The sequence below is a fragment of the Orycteropus afer genome, unplaced genomic scaffold (genome assembly GCF_000298275.1).
Source record: "Orycteropus afer afer isolate SDZICR_OR568_19922 unplaced genomic scaffold, OryAfe1.0 scaffold00257, whole genome shotgun sequence".
Lineage (NCBI taxonomy): Eukaryota > Metazoa > Chordata > Mammalia > Tubulidentata > Orycteropodidae > Orycteropus > Orycteropus afer.
In genome coordinates, this window is record NW_006921844.1 from 2,379,176 (window position 1) to 2,399,746 (window position 20,571).

Consider the following 20,571-nt stretch of genomic DNA (forward strand, 5'->3'; position numbering starts at 1 on the left):
TTTTTTTTTTTTTTTTTTTCAATATTTCAAGGGGGAGGAGATTTTCCACAAGAAAAGGTTGTTTTCATGTTTGGGATTCAGGAAAGCATCCAACGGAGTGGAAGCAGCATGAAGGAAGAGCCGCTGGGCAGCGGCATGAACGCGGTGCGGACGTGGATGCAGGGCGCCGGGGTGCTGGACGCCAACACAGCGGCGCAGAGGTGGGTACCGCGCGGGGACCGCGGCGGAGGAGGCGAGCCGCGAGCGGGAGAGCCAGGAGTAGGAGGCGGCGGTGGCTGCTCGGGGCCGGGCCGAGTTCGTGCGTCCGCGCCCACCGCTCCGCTCCCCTCGCAGCCCGGGCTCTGAGCTTCAGGGCAGCGCTGCCATCGTCGCCTGCGGCTGGAGATCCGGGAGCTGCCTGCGACAAGCCCACGCTTCGCCGGCACTTTTCCCTGCCTCGTCTGTGGCTGTTTTCATTTTGTTTTACTCAGAAGAGGCGTCTCATCAGCATGATGTTAAATATCTGTGTTTTTATGTGATTGCTCTTTCTTTTCCGTCCGTCTTTTCTTTTTATTTCTTTATCCCTCCCTCCGTCCCTTCCTTCTTCCCTTCCTTCTTTTTCTCCTTCGTTCTTCCTTTTTCTTTGTTTACCTTCCTTCCTTCTTTTTCTTTACTTCTCCCTCTTCTCTCCTTCCCTCCTTCCCTCTCTTCATCTTTCTTCCCTCTCCCTTCCCTTGTCCTCTTTCTCCTCTTCTCTTTTAGTGTCTCTTCTATCCCCGTTTCTCCCCCGTGTCTTCTCTTATTTCTGCTACCTGGCTTTCCCTCCTTCTCTCTCTAGATCTGTTTTTCTCAGTCTGCCCAGAGAACAGTAGTTACCGACTCTAATTCTGACATTTCCCAAAGTCTTCTTTCCTCCCTGTCACCTCTACTTCTTCCGGCCCCTGTCCTATTCTCAGCTCCCTGGATGCGAAGCTGTGTGGCCTGAAGGCACTACCCTTGGAGGTTGACCTAGGGGAACTTTTCCTGGGCACTCCCAGCACTCTTTCCGGGGGCTCCTGGCCCCAGGTGAGATTTTTATTTCCAGGCCACCAGCTGGGCTTGGGGGAGTGGGAGACCTGGAGGCCCCAGGCCCTATCGGACTCAGAAAGTGCGGAAAAGGAAGGAGGAAGATGACAAATTACACATCCCCATCTTTCAGGGGCTGGGTACAAGTGTCCCCAATGCTTTTCCAGCTCAGCTGAGCATAAGGATGGGAGTGGTTGGTAGTGAGAGTGAGCTGGGTAGCTGGGTTGGAAGCGAAAGTGTGTGTGTGTGTGCTACTGATATGTGCACACCCGCTCCTGTGCTGGACAGATTGGGCTGTCAATGGCTGCCTGGCGCCCCTGGCACCCCAGTTTCCAGTCCCTGGGCGCGCTCAGCCATCAGCCCTAGTCCTTCAGATTTCTGGAATCAGTATGGAGGTTTCTGTGAAACAGCGAAACTTTGTCCGCTCCTGTCTTTCCAAAACACTTCTAGTCCCTTTTCCGACAGCGACCACCTCCGCCAGCTCTGAGTCTCACCCTTGGACCCTTACTTTCCACAAGCTTTATCTGGGAGGATAATGTGGCTACCAGAGGCTGGGCACCCGCGGCCGGCAGGGACGCAGGGAGGTTTCCTGGAGGGTAATTCCTGTAGCGAGAAGACAAATGTGTTCTTCACTTCCTACCTGTCCACAGAGCTGAGACAGGAGATTCAAGGGGGTGGCAGGAACCAATTCCCTAAGCTTTCTCCTTTCTTTAAGTTGTAAGATGAGCTCGCTTCCACGAACGCGGGTTCATCTCATCCACCGTCATTTTCCTTCCTCCCCATACAGCGCTGGTCAGGTCAGAGTTAATGCTTACAGCGTTTTCTCTCGTGCACAAATGCCCCCCAAAACTTTTACACCTCTTTGGAGAGTTTGAGGGGAGCGCCTTGTAATCTCCGTGGAGGCCAGGACACGCGGAGACAAGCTCGACCGGTCGCCAACTGGGCCCCGGGCACCTGTGGGGGAGTGGAGGGCTACTACTGAACGTTTTTAGCGGTGTTATGGGGTTCACGCGTGTATGCGGGGAGCCTGGGGACGCGGATCGGTGCCTGGCTTAGCCGTCTAACTCTGCGTCTTTGGCCGCAGCGGGGTGGGTCTGGCCCGGGCTCACTTTGAGAAGCAGCCGCCTTCCAATCTGCGGAAATCCAACTTCTTCCACTTCGTCCTGGCCCTCTACGACAGACAGGGTCAGCCCGTGGAGATCGAGAGGACAGCCTTTGTGGGGTTCGTGGAGAAGGAAAAAGTAAGTGGGCGCAGCGCCGCCGCCCCTCGCCCGAGAGCGGGGAACGAGCCCCTTTGCAAGGGTGAAGCATCCATAACACACTCCCGCGCGAGTTCCCCCAAGCCTCTTCCTGCCCTGGGCGAACCCGGGCTTCCCGCCCACGGCTCCCGGCTCTGGTAAAGTTCGCACGGAGCCCCCAGAGCTAGAGAGAGGCGAGCCCGGCTCCGCGCTCGTGAGCTAAGGGCGCCTGGGATTAACCCGCCTTTGGCCTCCGGGACACGCGCGGCCCCTGCCTCTGCATGGCCAGGCTCGAGGCCCCAGGCCTTGGGATGGGAAGCTGTCCTGCGTGCCCATCGGAGTTTTCTGCAGGGGAGAGGGCACAATTGGGGGGTCTGAGATTGGCGGGAAGAACAGATTTTGGGGTAGTATCTGCCACTTTGGGGCCTGGCTAGCCCCCGGGCCGGGTGTCACCACTTGGGGAAAGTTGCCTCGAAGTTGGTTTACTTGCTCACGCAGACCTTTCTCCTCTGTCTTTTGTGTCTTCGCGCCCTGCTGCAACCCAGGAAGCCAACAGCGAAAAGACCAATAACGGGATTCACTACCGGCTGCAGCTCCTCTACAGCAATGGTGAGGCTCCGTTTGCGCCCCCACCCTAGGGCTCCAAGTCGGGGCCGAGGGCACGGGAGCTCCAGGGGAATGAGAACCTCAGCGAAGCTTAGAGTCGATCATCCTCGGGGTGAACCGACCTCTCCCAAGTTTCGCCCAGGAAGTTTCACTTGAGGAAGCCCCGAGTGCCCGAGGGCGGCTGTGTCGCGCCCGCACATACCTGGGACCAGGTGGGGCACCCTGGCCTTTGAAGTCATTCTCTGCCCTTCCTGAGATCTGTTTCCTCAGCACGGCCCAGAGTCCAGGCCCAAGACCTCTTAGACTCAGAGGGCAGAGAGTGGTCATGGCCTTGATGGCTCCTGGAAAGTGCAGAGGGGCTCCCACCAAGTAAGAGAGCTTAACGAGGTGGAGATTCTACCCAATTCACAGCTGCGGAGGGCTAGCTTCCAAGAGCCAGCTCTTGGGAGAGAGTTAGGCCAGAGACCCTTCTGTGGACCTTTGGGAGGGGGTTATTTAGAGTCCCCTCCCTCCTTGCTTTTTCTTTTCTTTCGATCTTTTTTTTTTTTTGGCAGCTGATCCCCCTCTCACTCAATTCTCCTTCATTCGTCCTTTTTTTCCCCCCCTAGGGATAAGAACGGAGCAAGATTTCTACGTGCGCCTCATTGACTCCATGACAAAACAAGTAAGTTTCTTAATTCCGTGCCACAGTGACTCGAGGGCCACGAAGTTCGTGGAAATCACGAAGCGGGCTGCTCGCCATCTCCAGCGGCTGGATGGGCCCTAGCGAGGGAGCTGGGACTCGAACTCTACCAGACAAGGCGGACTTACGATCTTGCTGGCAGCACAGGTTTTCCCAGCGCCAAGGACCATTCTTGAACTTGCAACAGCCTCGTGGGGAAGATAGCTCGACGGCTTAGTCCCTTCAAGGGAAACTCAGGCTTTTTGAATTAAGATCGCTGGGTGCTGAGCTGGAAGAATAGGAGCTGAACATCCTTTGACCCGGCTGGGGAGCCCCGGGGGGGGGGGGGCAAAAGGTGCCCAGGGACCTTGGTGCAGAGTGGGCTGAACCTCTGAAACCTAAGCCAGACAAGCCTCCCTTGGGGAGGCAGAGGATGGAGGGAGTTGGGGGCAAAGACAGCTTCCCCAAGAATGACGTGATGGACTGAGAGCGCTGATGATCCAGTCCACAGAATTTTTTTTTTTTTTTTTTTTTTTAAGGGGGGGGGGGGATGGGGTTGGAAAAGGCAGCCACAATTGTTAGAGGATATTTTGCAAAATCCTCATGCTTTTGCTTCAAGTTTGGCAGGAAGCCAGGCAGCATGAGTGAGCTCGCGGTCTTAAAGGTACATGGACGGCATTTTCTTAAGCTCCCAACACGCGGATGTCAAGCAGTATACATTAAGGTTGAGTTATGGTTTAAAAGATACAATTATGAGCCGAGTCAGAAAAGACTCCTGAAGTTTTAATGAGGCACAGAAACTTTTTAAAAAAAATTTCAAGAAAAAGTTTAGTTTCAGAATTAAGTAGCTGGTTAAGTAGCTGGACTTAGTAGCAGAAAAAAAGAAGACAGCTTTATTGGGTGGGGGAAAGAAATCAGAACAAAGAGAAAACTTTCCTTTTGTGTACCAACCACCAATTTAGTAACACAGTTAAAACTTGGTTGGTTGAGATTTTATTATATTCCCCCCCACACTTTTTTTAAAGGGAAATTATATTTTTTTCATAGACACAGTGTTGGAAAGTTTCACATCAGAGTTTACATGAATATTTTAAAATATTATTTTCAGAAAAGCCATGACTTAAATATGTTTTACAAAATGCACACTGATAAGCTTTTGGGATTTTAAAAATCTACTCATGAAGAACCAATTTAATAACAGCTGACTTTTATTATTACTCTCATATTTCATTGTGACCCACATAGAAAACAGAAGGATCTGAAACATATTTTAAAAAATAATAAGCAAATATCTATTGAAATTTCATACATGTTATTTGCCTAAAATATTTAGCTTTCCTTTCTTGAAGAGCTATGCATTTCTTAGCTGATTATTCAGGGTAAATCCACATTTATACTTTGAGGCTCGGTCTTATTTACCTTAATATATTTGATCATTTTACATATGATAATATTCTTTCATTGGACACTATATTTTATTATTTTTTTTCTTGACAAACACAAAAGGTTGTTTTCAGTAAACATTTTTAAAAAATATATCAAAACAAAAATATCTGAAGAGGAGGTTTTTTTTTTTTTTTTTTTAACTTCTCTTAGATACTCTGGATATCCTTTCCTGCCATTCTCATTTCAAGGGGAGAAAAAGGGTGGGAGGGAGAATGGGAAAGCATGTACTCTAATACATATCCCATACATATTTGTTAGGATTTAATTTTTAAAAGATAAAAAAAAAGTTTTGGTATATTATGCCAATCTGCTTGTGCAACATCAAATGCATAATGTATTAAATCATAGGTGGCACTATGAAACAAATAATTGTAAGGAGGGTAAAATTTGGACATATTTAAAGTGATTGACTTTTCTCTGATTTAAGCCTCCCCTAAACCTTATTTGAGTCCTCCCTAAACAAAAAGCACTATCAAGAATTGATTTTTCCCTTGTGAAATGAATTGGATCTACACACTCTTATATGAAAATGCTGGGAGAGTAATCATTTGATTTAAAAAAAAAATGCATCAAAAATCATTTTATTAAAAAGGTCATAGAGTTTAAGAAAACCATAGCTTAAGGCATTCTTTGACTGCTTGGTATTATCATAAATTCTATCAGTTGAGAGAGAGAAAGAAAAGAACAAGAAGAAGATACAGTTTGTTTTTAATAATAGCAGGTATGAGGAAGTCATTTGTCTTTATATGACATCTCACTGAAAGTGAAAACTATAAATGTATTCAATTATATATTTTGGTGGGGAGTGACCTGAAAAAGATTTAACTAATTATCTCAATTTAGTCTAAAAATATCAAGAAAAAGATTTTTCAGGCATACCTGTATGCTTTCACAATCATTGCCTAAATAATTACCTTCTCAGTAGCTCTCACTCTGAAAGGCCCATCATTTGATTGCTTGTTCTTTGATTATGTATGGTAAGAATTTTGAAAGTAGGTGGTTTCTTATGTATACAATTAATACAGTAGCCTCCAAAAAGAAGATGACCTTAAAGAAGCATAACTTTCCCTAACTGTGACATAAAAATTTATATTTAAGGCTTGACATAAGTTGACTGATTAAATGGTTACATTTTTCCCCATCTGTAATTCTTTCAGATCGACTCAGGAATTTGATATTTAGAATGCAGAATGGAATAAATTCAGTAATATGATGAGTTCTAATAACATCATAAATTATGGTGGGAATACCTAGCCACTGTCCAAGTGTCCTTTCTTACATGCTCTGTTTATCCTTACAACCTCTTTCATATCAGAAATGTAGTTTTATGTGCCATATCCTTGACCCACAAGTTAGGGTTAAAACTCAGAGAAAATTGATGGCAAACAAACTCTAAAACTAGCTGTGCATTCTACATTTTCATAGAATGCTCCTGATCTTGGGTGGGGTTAATGGCTTTGAGACCAAACAGAAATGTATTCAATCAACCAAGATGTGTTGGCATGACATAGTATTTCACACCTTTTCACAGTGTCTCATTAGATTATTTTGGGTAACAGCTCTAAATATTGGACCCCACCAAGAAAGACCAAGCTTCATTAGAAGTGAATGAGTACAGATCTGAGCCCCTTAACTCTATGCCTTTCTTGTAGGACACATAGAATATAATAACATTTAAAAAATTTGTCCACCAACTAGAAAATAAGAGGCTTGCTTTTGGGAAGGGTTGTTCAAAACCAAGTTTAGCAGAACTAAAAATAGGTTGTTTTCGTGTCACTGCTGTTTTTGATATTCCATTAGTAAGCATGCAAAAAGCCCTGTAGGATCCAGAAGTTTATGACTGTTGCATCCAGAAACAGTATCTACTGTAGAAGCTCAAGTGGACTGGGTGGAGGAGGTCTGAGATTTATTATGCCTCATTTCAGATTTTCAAGTAGTATTTGAAATATGATTACATTATGCAATTGCTTCAGTGAGTTATGTGTCTTTAAATAGTTAAAACAAAACAAAACAAAAACAACCTTTTAACTTATCTCCCTTCCCACTATCTTACTTTTAAAAAAAGTGACATATTATGACTCAAAGACAGGGTTCCAAATTCCATAAGGTTATCCAAAACAAAACATTCCCTGCCCCTTAACAAAAGTTTTTTTGGAAAGGAGAAAATAGTAGCTGCACAGCTGTGCATGCAGGTTTGCAGGTAGATGATGGGGTAAGGGGACCTGAAAAGTCCCAGCATAGTGGGAATCCAAGGTACAATAATCAGAAGTGCTGTCAAATTCCTCTTCCCAGCTAGACATCTTTATCTATTTGTTTTGATGTTCCCGGTATTTTAAGCTATTGATGCAAGTGCATTTTTTCCTATTGATTGTTTCATTATATCCTGCATGGCTACGCAGATTTGATTAACAACTCTTTCAGTTCATGGTTCTTCATTGGTAGATAAACACATTTTTAGTATATCAATAAGTTCCAAAGGAATTCACCGGACCAGCAGAGAGTTTCTTTCATATATTTGGGGAAATGAACAAACAACAAACGACAGGGCAAGTTTATAGGCAGGAGTCCTATTTTAGCAGCTTTCTGTCTCCTTTGGTAACATGTCAAAAATGCAGGTGATTTAAATTTCCTTGCACATAGAGGAATGAAGAAGTTTGGAATTTTTATGCATGATCAGGACCTGTGTTTGGGAAAATGTAAACTCATCACAGTGGAAAATGTGTTGTTTGGAGTCTGGGGGTGAAAACAAAGCTGATGGTTTTGGAGAGATTGCCGGAGCCAGATGGCCTAGTACTTCCCCAGTCTGGCGGTCCAACTGCTCCCTCCTGGATAATATACAGCCATTTGTTCGGGGATATTTACGCTAGAGCTGTTTCCATGTGAATGTTTGAATAGCATTAAAAAGGAACATATTAGTAGTGATGCATTTATCAAACTTGTATGACTATACCAATAGTATGTTTTCTCTGTCTTTACCTATATTACTGAAGGATGGAGGAGTGTTTTTGGACACTGATGAATTGTATACAGAGTTGTTGAGCAAGAATGACTTGGGCTTAGTGAGTAATTAAAATAAGCAAGCATTTAGAATCAAACTAATGCAAATAATGGTAGCCCCTAATTCGAAGCACTGTTGTGAGAATGAAATGAATTGATACATGTGAAGTGCTTTGAACAGTGACTGGCACATATTAAGTGCTTAATAAATTAGCCGCTTTTATTATTTTATTATTAAATATTATTATTACCCCATTGGGTTGACAAAGCCAATTGTATCTATTAATATAGATGTAAATATAGTTACCATATGGGTGAAATGTCTTTATTACTGCAAGAAGAAGAAATATCATATGGGAATGTTAGAATGATTTAGTTTTTATCTTGGTGTTTGAATAGTATCAGGGATTTTAGTTCCTTGAAACATAAAAGATTCATTCTAAAGCTAAGAGCTCTTGGTACACGTTCTTTTTTTTAAATTCAAGGCTGTGATGTAACTGAACAGCATACCGAATATGATATCATTCCTTCGCGACTTTCCCAATTCAGTTCTGAAAACGGGCCTGCTTAGCTGCTGAGCTGAAATTACATCTTTGCAATTTGTTCACCAGGAGCCAAGCTGCTAATTGAAGCAAAATAATTTTTGTTTTTATTCTATATTAATGTTGCATTGCTGTTTGACACAACTGTTTGTGGAATGTCAGATTTTTAGTGTTTTCTTTGGCATAGGTTAATTTTTAACTAGGGCTCCTTCACCTACTGGGAATATCTTTAACCATATTAAGCAGTGATTTTTTTTTTTTTTTTTTTAAATGAGGAAAAGTGGAACTTGGTGGTCGAATGTAATGATTAATATTATAGTGTGTTGATATTATAGGTGTTTATGTTATTTATGATGGTTTCAATTCTTGGTAATTTGCTACCAAAGGCACATTGGCAGTCTGTATTTAGAAGACACTTTATTTCTGCCTGAATGAGGTACTTTGTAACTCCATGAACTAATTCTTCCTAAGGTGACAGATTTTACTTGGTCCTTTATTTTGTATGTGGAAAAAGGAGTAACATGTTTTCAAGGTTAATTTTTTTAAAAATATAAATGGAAAATTAAGAGTACTTTAGTGATAGTTTTTCTTCTCTTTTTTCCTTCATTCTTTTTTTTTTTTTTAACACGGGGTGACAAGTCTGCTATTGTTTGGTTGTAAACTAAAAAAAGAGTCCTAATGAAAACATTTTGCTCCTGAAAAACCCTTCAGATTTGGCCGAACCAAAGGCAAAAGTATTCTCCTCACCCCCTTTATCTTGATGTGGAACACAAAGAGTTAAAACTATTAGGAAAAGTAAACAAAGCTCAATTCTCTGTATTTCCTTTGGCATCCTGTTCAAGTGAGATCCTGGTGTATGTTCAATGTGTATTTTTCATTTCACTGTGTGGTCTTTATCCATAGTGAGTTTCAATGAACTTTTAAGACTCAGTGATATTGTAGAAAAGCAAGGAAGCACTGCACTTTACAAGATACCCCCTGAAACAGTGGCAACCAAGGCAGGTTTTGCATATTGATGGATTTGTTTCTTTTCAAAGATGCCATGGGTTAATTCATAATTGAGCATTTGATATTGCTGGCATTTTATCCTCTACCAATAAAATTTCCAGCACTGTTGTTACGTAAGGCTGTGAAGGTTTAGCAGTTCTTATTTTTCTTCCCTTTTATTTATTAAAAAAAATAAATTATAGAAAAAACTCTCAACCTGAAAGTTAAAAGAGTATTAAGAAATAACATATGGTATTTTCTGTCTGTTTATTAGAGGAAGACATTGCATGAGAATAGGAAGACTAGTGTATCAGAAAAATAGGAGACCTGATTCAACTATGTTTAGTTTTGACAACTTGTTTACCAATTTTACTGGCTTTTTAAAGTTGAGATGAAGTTGATGTTGTTTACTTTTCTTCCTGTGCAAGCCTTGAGGAATTTTTTTTTTTTTTTTTTGCCTTTTGCAGGCTTCATTTCAATAGCATTTTCTATTTCATATTGTATTTTCTTGTTTCTTTGGTTACAAACCTCAACTTGATTCGCCATCAATTGATTTATTCAAATCATTTATTTTATATTCTCTCCCCCCTTCCCGCCCACCTTTGTAGAAGGCCTCCCACCCTCACTCCCGATAAACACATTGATTTATTTAAACCACTGTTGTCTTTGTCGCTCTCACAGCAGACTACCTTCCTCACAGTGAGCAGGCACATGATTTACTATGGAGGATGAAAATAAGCCTTCTTCTTGGTGTTCCATTGTCTGGGCCCTAAACCAGCTGTCTATTAAAATGGTTTCACTTAAAGTAGTCAATGCTGTTTATATGCTTCTGTGATCTTCCAGCTTTCCTCATACCCCACAGAGGCACATATTTAAATTAGGAAGAAAAGCAGAAACTTCTCCTTAAGTTGTTGTTTGAGGATCCTTTGCGTTTTAGGCTTAAAGTTGGGGTTTGCTGAACTGTGAATCATTTGTGCTCGATGTAGACAACCGAGATTTGACGTGTGGCTCCCAGTGGTGTGCAAGCTGGAAGGGGAACTTGGTGTCATTTTTAATAAGTCTTATTTGCTGACACTCTGTATCAGAGACATTGGTCAAATACATTGATTATATCTTCCTACCTTGGAGTCTCATCAGCATATGGACCCATACTTTCTGTATAATAGTTTTTTTTTTTTTTTTTAAGCAAGACTTTCGGTGACAGAACAGCTTATTTAGATGGGGTGGGAAGTGGATCTGTCTTTGAATTCCACTCCAAAGCTAACCCCATTAACCTGAGTTCCAGTTTACTCTATTTACAGGATTTGGAGTCCTTCTCCATGGCAAAGTGAAAAGACTTCTGTTTTATTTGCTTATATTTCAGGAGGAGTCACAGAAGCAGTGCTTCTTTTTCGGCCTTTTTGTGCTAAAAAGTATTCCTATGGAGGGCCCAAGGAGGGGGAGAGCAGAGACTTCTTGCTGTAACCCCTCCCCTAGAGTTCCTAACTATTTCTGAGCAAATCCAAGCTCATGGTTTCATTTTTCTATGCTTGATTTAGAGAAGAATTCTCTGTTTTGATTTAGCTGCCAGCAGTGAAGTGGCGGTTTGGTATTTGGTAAAGAGATGCCTTATGGAGGCTCTGTCCCTTTAACAAGTGATGCTTGGTCTCTAGACACAAAATTACTAAGACATGATCTCTGATAGTTCATGGATCACCTGCTGCTTTGGGGGAGTGATGACCATATTTGCATTGCAGCCCACCTATAACTGAATGTCATCATGGGCCCACTGATTTCAATGGAACCAGCAGCCCTAGTAAGAGTGATAATTGGTATCAGCAAGAAAGAATCAAACCAACAAGTTCCATTGAAATTGACACAGTCTCCTTTCCCCACACACACAAAAAAAAAAACCCACAACTTTCTTTTTTTTTTTTACATTAGAGAAAATCCCATCAGCATCTGTGAATTTATTTCCTGTGTTAGTTGCATTATTAGAGCAACATGACAAAAACTAAAGTTGAAGCAGAGATTGTCAAAGGTATTAAGAAAACACACAAAAATTTAATAATATTGGATTTATCAGAAATGCGTCATTAGAGTTTTTTGTGCCATGCATTAGATATAATCAGTTATTTATGTCTTTCTTTGATTTTGCAGTAGCAATTGCAGTAAACAAAGCAGGCAGATATTATTTTTGGTTTTCAAAAACAGTTTCAGTTTATTTAATACATTTTCTTGCGTAGAGCAACTTCTTGGGTATTTGACAAGGTCTTTTTAGAATATATGAAAGAATCACCAACGGTTGCTTCAACTAGTGGATGAAAATTTGAGGAGTAACATTATAGTAACATGAGCTAGATGATCTCTTCAGAAGACAGTTATGAATTACATAGGATAAAGTGATCATGTGACAGTGAGGAAACCTGCCTGATGTTCTCTAGTGGATGGCAGACACCACTTTAACCAAGTGATCAAATTGTGTGTTGCCAGTGGTGGAACTAGTGGACAGAATGATTTGATATATACTGAGAAGGATTTAGCATCACCTCTGTGGTATTCCTGCTGCCAAGTGCATAACTAAGCATGAAGACACAGCAAACAAAACCCAAACTGAGGGAAATTCTATAAAATAACTGGCCTGTATTCTTCAAAGACATCAATGTAATTGAAATACAAGGACTCAGGAACTGTTCCTTATAAAACAGACGTGACAATTGAATGTAATGATTGGGATTGGCTTTTCTTTTGCTATTAAGAACATTATCGGGAAATTGGTGAAATCTCAATAAATTTGACAGATTAGATTATTGTGTTGATGTTAAGTTTCTGATTTTGCTAGCTGTACAGTGGTGATGTAAGAGCATTCCTTGTTTTAAGGAAACACATGCTGAAATATTCAGGGCATGTCTGCAACAGAGTAGCAGTGGTTCAAGAAAAAAAAAGTAGAATAAAGAATAAAGCAAATCTAGTAAAATGTAAACATTTGGGGAATCTGAGTAAAATGTATCCTGGAATTCTTTACATAGCCATGAAATTTTTCTTTAAGTGTAAAATTATGTCAAAATAAAATTTTTCAAAAAATAACAGAGCTATGATAGGTTAACCATAGAAAATGGTTTAGATAGGTTAGTGGTTGAGAAATTACTCCTCATGTAGTGCTTTTCCTTATTTTTAAAATTTGTTGTTATTTTTATTTTGTAATGTGGTTATGTATCATAACCAGAACCTGCTTTGAGGACTTGCACCGTGTCTTAAGCTGCACCCATCACTTCCAGGTTCTGAAAGTTCAGGTTCATAAACAAAGCATAATTGTGCCAACCACAAGTTAGTCACTGCAGTGACTGTATGTACTAAATAAAATGGCCTCTGGTTAACTTAAGTCATTTTGTCACCAAGAAATTGAGGATTATCTGAATGTGTGAAAGTAATTTTATTCACAATTTAGTATTATGCAGTGATGCAGCATTAAATTAATTGAAATGTATCCCCATGTAGAACACTGCTTTACCCAAAGCTTTGTGCTTTTCTTTGGTCCAGTTATTAACACGTAGATCCAGCAGGAAGCTGAGGTCCCAGAGAACTTTCCTGGTGACCATAAGCAAAATGTTTGTGCACACTTTATAAAAAGTAGACAGAAACATCTTGCTAGTAAGGTGCTTTGGGTTTCCTGATTTTGAGAGTTAGATATAATTCTTTTTAGTTTAGGAAGAAAATTCTGTGGCTTACACCCTGTTTCACACCCAGCACATGTCTCTGAGTATTACTATTTGGGTGGGTGTACACCCTGGGAGAGCACATGTTTTTAGTCTGTTGGTGGAAAGAGGGATTTTCCCTGATTGATGATTCATCTCAAAGAAGACACAGTTATTGAATGGACTCATTTGCCCCATCTGCACTTGTTTTCTAGTATTCACCACGAGAACGCTAAATGTTGGGGCTGGAAGTAGTAAAGTGAGAAAATAAATACATATATACACTTGTACTTACATATATTAACATTTAAATCAAATCCATGTGCTTTTCTATATTTTAAATAAATAGTATCTCAATCTGCTAAAGCCTTCTGGGTTTTTCCTCTTCATTTATTAGATTTATTTTTATTCTGTATGGAGAGGAGAATTGCGGTTGTCTTGACGACAGAAGCCCATCCCACACACTGATCCAAAGATGTGCATCATAATACGATGGTTGACAGGGCAGAGAGGAACATATCCCGTTCCACTCAATTTGGGTTGCAAGGAATTTTGAAACAATCAGCTCAGTGAGGCCTTGGGCTCCTGAAAGCTAATTGGCCAGCAGCAGTGGTGAAGTGCTGGAGAACTCAATTGTGGCAGTTTTTTCTGCTACATGGCTCCATTCTTAACTAAAATTGTGCCTTTGTTTACAGGCCATAGTGTATGAAGGCCAAGACAAGAACCCAGAAATGTGCCGAGTCTTGCTCACACATGAGATCATGTGCAGGTAAGAAATACTGCATTCTCTCTCTCTAATTAGCAAAGAGAAGATGAATTTGTATCTTCAAGCTAGGTGAACGCAGGTCTATTTTGGAGTATACATTTATCTTGCTTCTATAAGACAATCTACATGGAACCGTTAGACATGAGTAGTTGGTAGTAAAGTGTCAGGCATCACAGTGCTTCTCATTATTTATTAGATTTCATTCTGAAAAACATACATTTCCATTTTGATATCTCACTGTTAATGGGCACAAAGCAGTGCCCTCCAAGACTCACTTCCAATGGAATAAAATACTATATAACCCTTTTAGTGTTAATATATATGCTCAAATGCATTGCTAGTAAAATGATTAAGAGTTCTATTGATGTCAGCAGTGGCTTCCATGTGGGTACTACTACAAAGTTATAAAAGCCATTGCTGTCGAGTCGATTCCAACTCATAGTGACATTATAGGACAGAGAACTGCCCCAAAAAGTTTCCAAGGCTATATACATCTTTATAGGCACAGACTTTCTTTCTAGGCACTCTGTCTTTCTCTCGTTGAGCTTGAACTGTGGGGTTCAAACTGCCAACCTTTTGGTTAGCAGCCAAGTGCTTAACCATTGCACCACCAGGATGTGAAAATTATTGCTCCCCTTTTTAATTCTCCTACTTAAAAATTTGACCACCTATATTTAGGCATCATTCCTCCTGAAAATGAGTGCTTAGTGCTTTCTTGCATCAGATCTCTTAATCTTAGTTACCCTGTATTTCTCAGAGGGAGTGAGCTTTTGGAAAGATGGCAAAAAAGAGTCCTGGAAGGTATAAAAGTTCATGTCACCCACAAACAAGTGCTTTTATTTTGTCAGTAATCAGACTGAAGCTACATTTGAAAACAGACAAGCTGAGCACATTCACTTCCCTGACCTCCATGTATGAGAGAGCAGACCACAGAATAGTCTTCTAACCTGCAGCTTAGATTCTTATTCATCATGAAATAAATAATTCTAGTGCCTTGCTCCCAATATATTCTGAGTAATTGGATAAAGCATGAAGATGCCACGATGCATCAGAGAAAGGCTACTAATTGCTTTGTTAGCCATTCAGGCTCTTCCTGGCATAGCTGGTGCTTGGCTTCTACTATTTTTGATCTTTAGAGCTTTTGCAGTGCCTTGGTGTGTGTGGACTCCATTTGTTCCTGTTGGGCCTGTGGGGATGGTGATCCTAAAACTCTACAGGTGGAAATAAAATAGAAAGGGCTTAATGTGCTTCTTTAGTGGAATCCCAATACTAATTACTCTGTCTATAAATATGTATGCATAAACAAATTTATTTATTTTTCTTTTTTAACATACTTCTAATCTATTACTCTAAAATAATATGGGAGTTTTACAAGTTTTCACTTCAGTGATTTGTAGACTTGTCAATTACTTTACAACCACCTTGTTTTTCTCTAACTTTAAAGTATTAGCAGAATCTAAAAATGTGGAGATGGTTTTCTTTTATTATTAGGAAAAAAAAAATTGTGTTATATTGGAGGGAACAGTGGTACAATTAAAGCTGAGCTGCATCTTTCAGAATAAAATTCATGAAATCTGTTTTGAAAAGCATTCAAAAATGACCTCCTTCGTATTACTGTTTTTCTGACATTATCACTATTTTAGCTTCCCACAATTAGCATGTCATTAGGATGAATTTTCCATGTTCTAGTGCATGTGATTCTAGTAAAATAGACAGACAGGAAAATGGATTTCAACCAATAGGCCAACTAAAATCTATATATCACAGATTCGCATATCATATCTGCACATGTTTGGACTATGCTCGAAATAATTCTGTTATTGAAATACTTAAAAGATATATTATGCCTTTCACACATAAGCCTACCCTCTATTAATGCAGCTTATATTTTTCTTGTTTTTAAAATTCATTGGTCCAAAGTACTTTATTATGCTGGTTGGTTTTCTTTACTGCTGATGTTCCTTCTATTTTTCAGAAGCATAAAAATAGCAAAAATAAAATTCTGAAGCCACTGAAGGCAAATGATGATGTTTGTGCTGTGTGGCTAAGAGGGAAAAGCCATATTCAAAATGTCATCCCGCTAATGTTACAGATTACAGTTTTCCTGGCTGTGCATAGACGTGGAAGGGGTAGTGTTTGTTTACTAGGCTGCCATGACCCTATTACACAAACCTGTCATCTATTGTGTGGCTAACAGTCTTTTAAATTGCAAATCTGATGCTCTTTAGGGCGCTTTAGGAAAAAATTCTCACTTTCCACACCATTCTATTTCTCTTGATTTCTTGCCTGTTGTAAGTGGAAGTTGGGATGTGCTGAATTTGCACCAGGGGTGCAAATGCAGGCTCAATTATAAGCATAAAATTAGAGTCTGTTCACCATTAATCAGCCTGGCTAATTGCTATGCACCACCATTTGCCATATGGTGTGAAAGACAGCTTGCTCTCCCCAAGATGAAATTTCTTCATTGCAGACATGAAATAGTGAGGGTCCTGGATTTTAAAATAGCTTGTTTTAGTTATTTAATTTCTAAACAACTTTCTGCAGTGCTTTCTATCAAGGCTAACAGCACAATAAAACTTTGTGTTTATGTCACAAAAGCTGTATGTTTATAGTACATGCAAAGGAGACATAGAGAATTTAAATAGACAAGAAAGGGCTGGGGAGGATTTTGTTTTGTTGCAGGCAAAGGAAAAAAATAGGAAAAAAGAAGAACAGTGGAGAGTTGTGTCTCAGGTGGTTACAAATTTAAGAAATCTGGTGTGTTCTGTGAAAAAGGAGGTCCCATTTCATAGACTGGCTAAAGGACTTGCCACTATTGGATTGTAGTTGTCATTCTTAGAGACAAAAGCTCTTTGGTTTGATGGTATGGGCTACTTCTATGGAATTCTGGGAGAATTTCTGCATTTTTGATAAATTGGAATCTATCATAACAATCATTACATTTTGCTAGTACCTAGTGGTTAAGTTCCTAAAATAATATGACTCCTTGAATGCTTGTTTAAAGCAGGATTCCATAAGGGATTTGATTCAAAGTGCATCCTGGCATCCTGTGTTTAAATGTGAATGGAAAATATGAACTCTGCTTGGTAGGGCGAATCCAACTCTCAGCCCCTGAGCCAGGTGGAAGCAAGTTTTGTTGGTCTGTGCGCAGCATAGTGGCAGGGTCTGGTGCTCTGTGTCAGGAACACCCTCCTCTTTTCCATTAGCAGTGCCTGGCCTCTTGTGGGGACCATGAGTTCTCGGGACTAGCCTGGTCCTTTGATATTCCCCCTTTTCTTCCCCCCTTCTTATGCTGGTTTATTCTGATTTCATCCTTCAGATTCCAGCTTAAGCTTGGTTTCTCCAGGGACGCATCCCTGGCCCTTGGCCTGAGTTAAGTCCCTTTGTTATACACTCCCATCATTCCCTGTGCTTTTCCTTCATAGCACTCCGCCCTCTTGTAATTATGGGTTCAATGTTTGTCTGCCTTTGCTGCACTAAAAACTACTTGAAGGCAGGGAGATTACTCAATTTTTCTCTGTACAGTGAGTTCCTTTTGTGTGTGTGTGTGTGTGTGTGTGTGAAATAAAATCCATTGTGATTCTAACTCATAGTGTCTCTATAAGATAGGGCAGAATAGAACTGCCCCATAGGATTTCCAAGGCTATAATCTTTATGGAAGCAGACTGCTACATCTTTCTCCTGCAGAGCAGGTGGTAGGCTTGAACCACTGACCTTTAAGTTAGCAGCCAAGCACTTTAACCACTGTGCCACCAGGAGTCCTTGTTTGTGAAATGGTGGATAATTATATTACTTATCTCAAAGGGTAGTTGTTAGAATTAAATGAAATATTCTCCATAAATGCTTATCACAGTGTCTGATACATAATAAGTACCAAGTGTCTATATGACTAGTATTAAAGAAGAAGTAGTGAATAAAAAAGGAGAAAATAAATGTAGTTGAGTGGATTCCAACTCCTGGTGGCCCAATGCATGTCAGAGTTGAACTGTGCTCCACAGGATTTTCAAAGGCTGATTTTTCAGAAGTAGATCACTATGCCTTTCTTCCCAGGCACCTCTGGGTGAACTCAAACCTCCAACCTTTTCATTAGTAGCTAATCACATGCCCCAGTTGCACTACAGTGTCTAGGAAAAGATCTGGCCCATTGTTGCTCAAAATGAGTGATGGTGAAAGAATACTGAAAGGCAGTGAAGCATACTAAGACAGACATTCATGTACTTTTTCATCTCAGTTGTGATGGTACAGACGTGTTCATTCATTTATTAGCTTCCTCAGAAACCCAATGGGGGTTACTATGAGTTGGTATTGACTTGATGGCAGTGAGTTTGGTTTGGTTTGATATGTGCAAAACACTGTGGAATACAGAGGCAAAAAGGGGTATGAGATCTTACAGTTAGCATGGGAGATGACGTTTGTAAGCCTATAATTATATTGCACTGTAGAAAGAGTTAAATGTGATGGAGTTGAGGCAAAGGACTATTTAGAAAAGGGAGGAAATATCGTAGGTGAATAAGGAGCTCTGGTGATGTAGTGGTTAAGGCATTTGGCTACTAACCGAAAGGTCAGTGATTTGAACCCACCAGCCACTCCTGGGAAGGAAGATGGGGCAATCTACTTCCATAGCGATACTGCCTTGTAAATCCAAGGAGGGGTCGCTATGAGTTGAGTCCAACTTGACAGCACATAACAACAACAACAGCTGCTCTGTGGAAGAAAGATGGGCCAGTCTGCTTCTGTCAAGAATTACAGCCTTAGAAACCCAACGTGGGTCGCTGTGAGTGGGAATAGGCTAGATGGCGGTGAGCTTGGTTGAGTTTGAGTAGCAATGGAGGAGCCCTGGGTGGTGCATTGTTTAAGTGCTCACTGGTAAACAAAAGGTTGGGGGTTTGAATTGACTCAGCAGCTCCTTAAGAGACAGGCCTGGTGATCTGCTCCCATAAAAATTACAACCTAAAAATCCCTGTGGGGCAGATTTACTCTGCCATATGAGGTCACCGTGAGTCAAAATTGACTTGAGAGCAAACAACAACAACAGCAAACAACAACAGCAATTAGTAGTGGAAATGGGAGGAGGACTGCGATAGATTTAAGTGGGTGATGAAGAAGTGTTTAGACATAATTTTTGGTGATTCAGGTAGAATTTCTCTGTGGAGAAGTCTGTAGGTGGATAGACCTGTGGCCTGGAGCTGAGGAGAGAGTTCAGGTGAAAGATAAGCAAGTTCAGAGATCTTTTTCCCAAAAATGAGAGTTGAAGCTATACGCTGAATGGAATTGATAAGGGTGGGAAACTAGAAAGACAAGAGGCCACGGATACATTCTTAGGGAGTAATCACATTAGCAAGGAGGAAGAGAAAGCTCTAGAATTTTAAAAAAAGAACCTTGAGCATACAGGGCATAGGAATAAAAGGAGACTATGTCAAAGGGTGGGGACAGTCCATGTGTAATAACTGCCAAAGAGATCCAGATGGTTGTGAAGCCGGAGAAAAGCAGCCAGAAGGTGAGCTTTCAGAGAGAAGACTCAAGTAGGTGCTGAGGCCAGAGAAAGCCAGTTTTTTTATGGGATTAAAGTGACAAAGAGTGATGGCAACTCAGAGAAGAAGAAAATATGGCAGTGAAGAAATTAACTCAAGAGAAAGGAAGGAGGAAGTTGTTTTTTTTTTTTTTTTTTAAGAATGAGAAAACTTGGCAATGTTTTTAAACTGAGGGAAAGAATTAGCTTGGGAGCTGTTAGTGCTGTTGAGCCACTTTGACTCATAGGACCCCGTGTGACAGAGTAGAAGTGCCCCCATAGGGTTTTCTAGATTGTAATATTTACTGGAACAGATCACCAGGTTTTTCTCCCACAGAGCCCTTAAGTGAGTTTGAACCACCAACCTTTGGTTAGCAGATGAGCGCTTAAGCATTGCACCACCAAGATAGTTGTTAAAAATGTAAAACAGAGAAAGAGCTACTGGTGGGGAGGGTCCCAGATGAAGTGAAAGGGAAAGAAGGATCCAGAGAGCTCAAGTGCTTGAGTTATGAGGACAGATAACTTATTTTAGGACATGTGGGAAAAGAGAGGGTAAAAGAGTCTATTCATGTAACAAATTCTTTAAAAACTAGTCATCTTTATAACTATTAATCAGACAACTCTGATTCATACACGTATATCTCATTCTCTATCCTCTTTGGCTTACGAGGTAAGGTCTCTTGATTTTTACTTAAAGCAGAGAGATTGAAATGATGCCTTTCTCCAGGTGAGAGAGGCTCTTCTTACAGGAAGATGTTCCATGTCCCTGGGATGAGGAGCTGCAGGTCTCATGACCAGGAAACATTTAGATGTTTCTTGCCCTGATTCATGAAGCTGCAAATCAGCCCATTGGAGGTGCAACACCTGTATCAGGCTGCTATAAAGAAGAGACTCCAATGTTTCTTTTCCCTGGATGTGCAGAATTGTTTAGGGGTAAATAACTCTTCTGAGGGAAGGGTTGATGTTTTGAGTCCACAGTGCGTGTGCCACACCATGTGCTGGGCACTTACTCCTGTGACTAGCTGAGCTGCCTTCCTATTGTGTGGGCTGCAATTGGGGAGGGATGTAAAATAATGATGGCACTAGTAGTGATCTTGCTCT

General features: G+C 40.9%; 1 protein-coding gene across 1 annotated transcript in view; it reads left to right on the forward strand.

The window, feature by feature from the left end:
- The first annotated feature begins 66 nt into the window (after nt 1-66).
- EBF1 (EBF transcription factor 1) overlaps nt 67-20,571 on the forward strand; it is a 506,142-nt gene continuing 485,637 nt past the window's right edge. The window contains exons 1-5 of the mRNA XM_042782192.1: nt 67-200; nt 2,129-2,285; nt 2,828-2,891; nt 3,497-3,552; nt 13,891-13,964. Coding sequence (XP_042638126.1) covers nt 67-200; nt 2,129-2,285; nt 2,828-2,891; nt 3,497-3,552; nt 13,891-13,964 — 485 coding nt within the window. The remainder of the gene's footprint in view (nt 201-2,128; nt 2,286-2,827; nt 2,892-3,496; nt 3,553-13,890; nt 13,965-20,571) is intronic.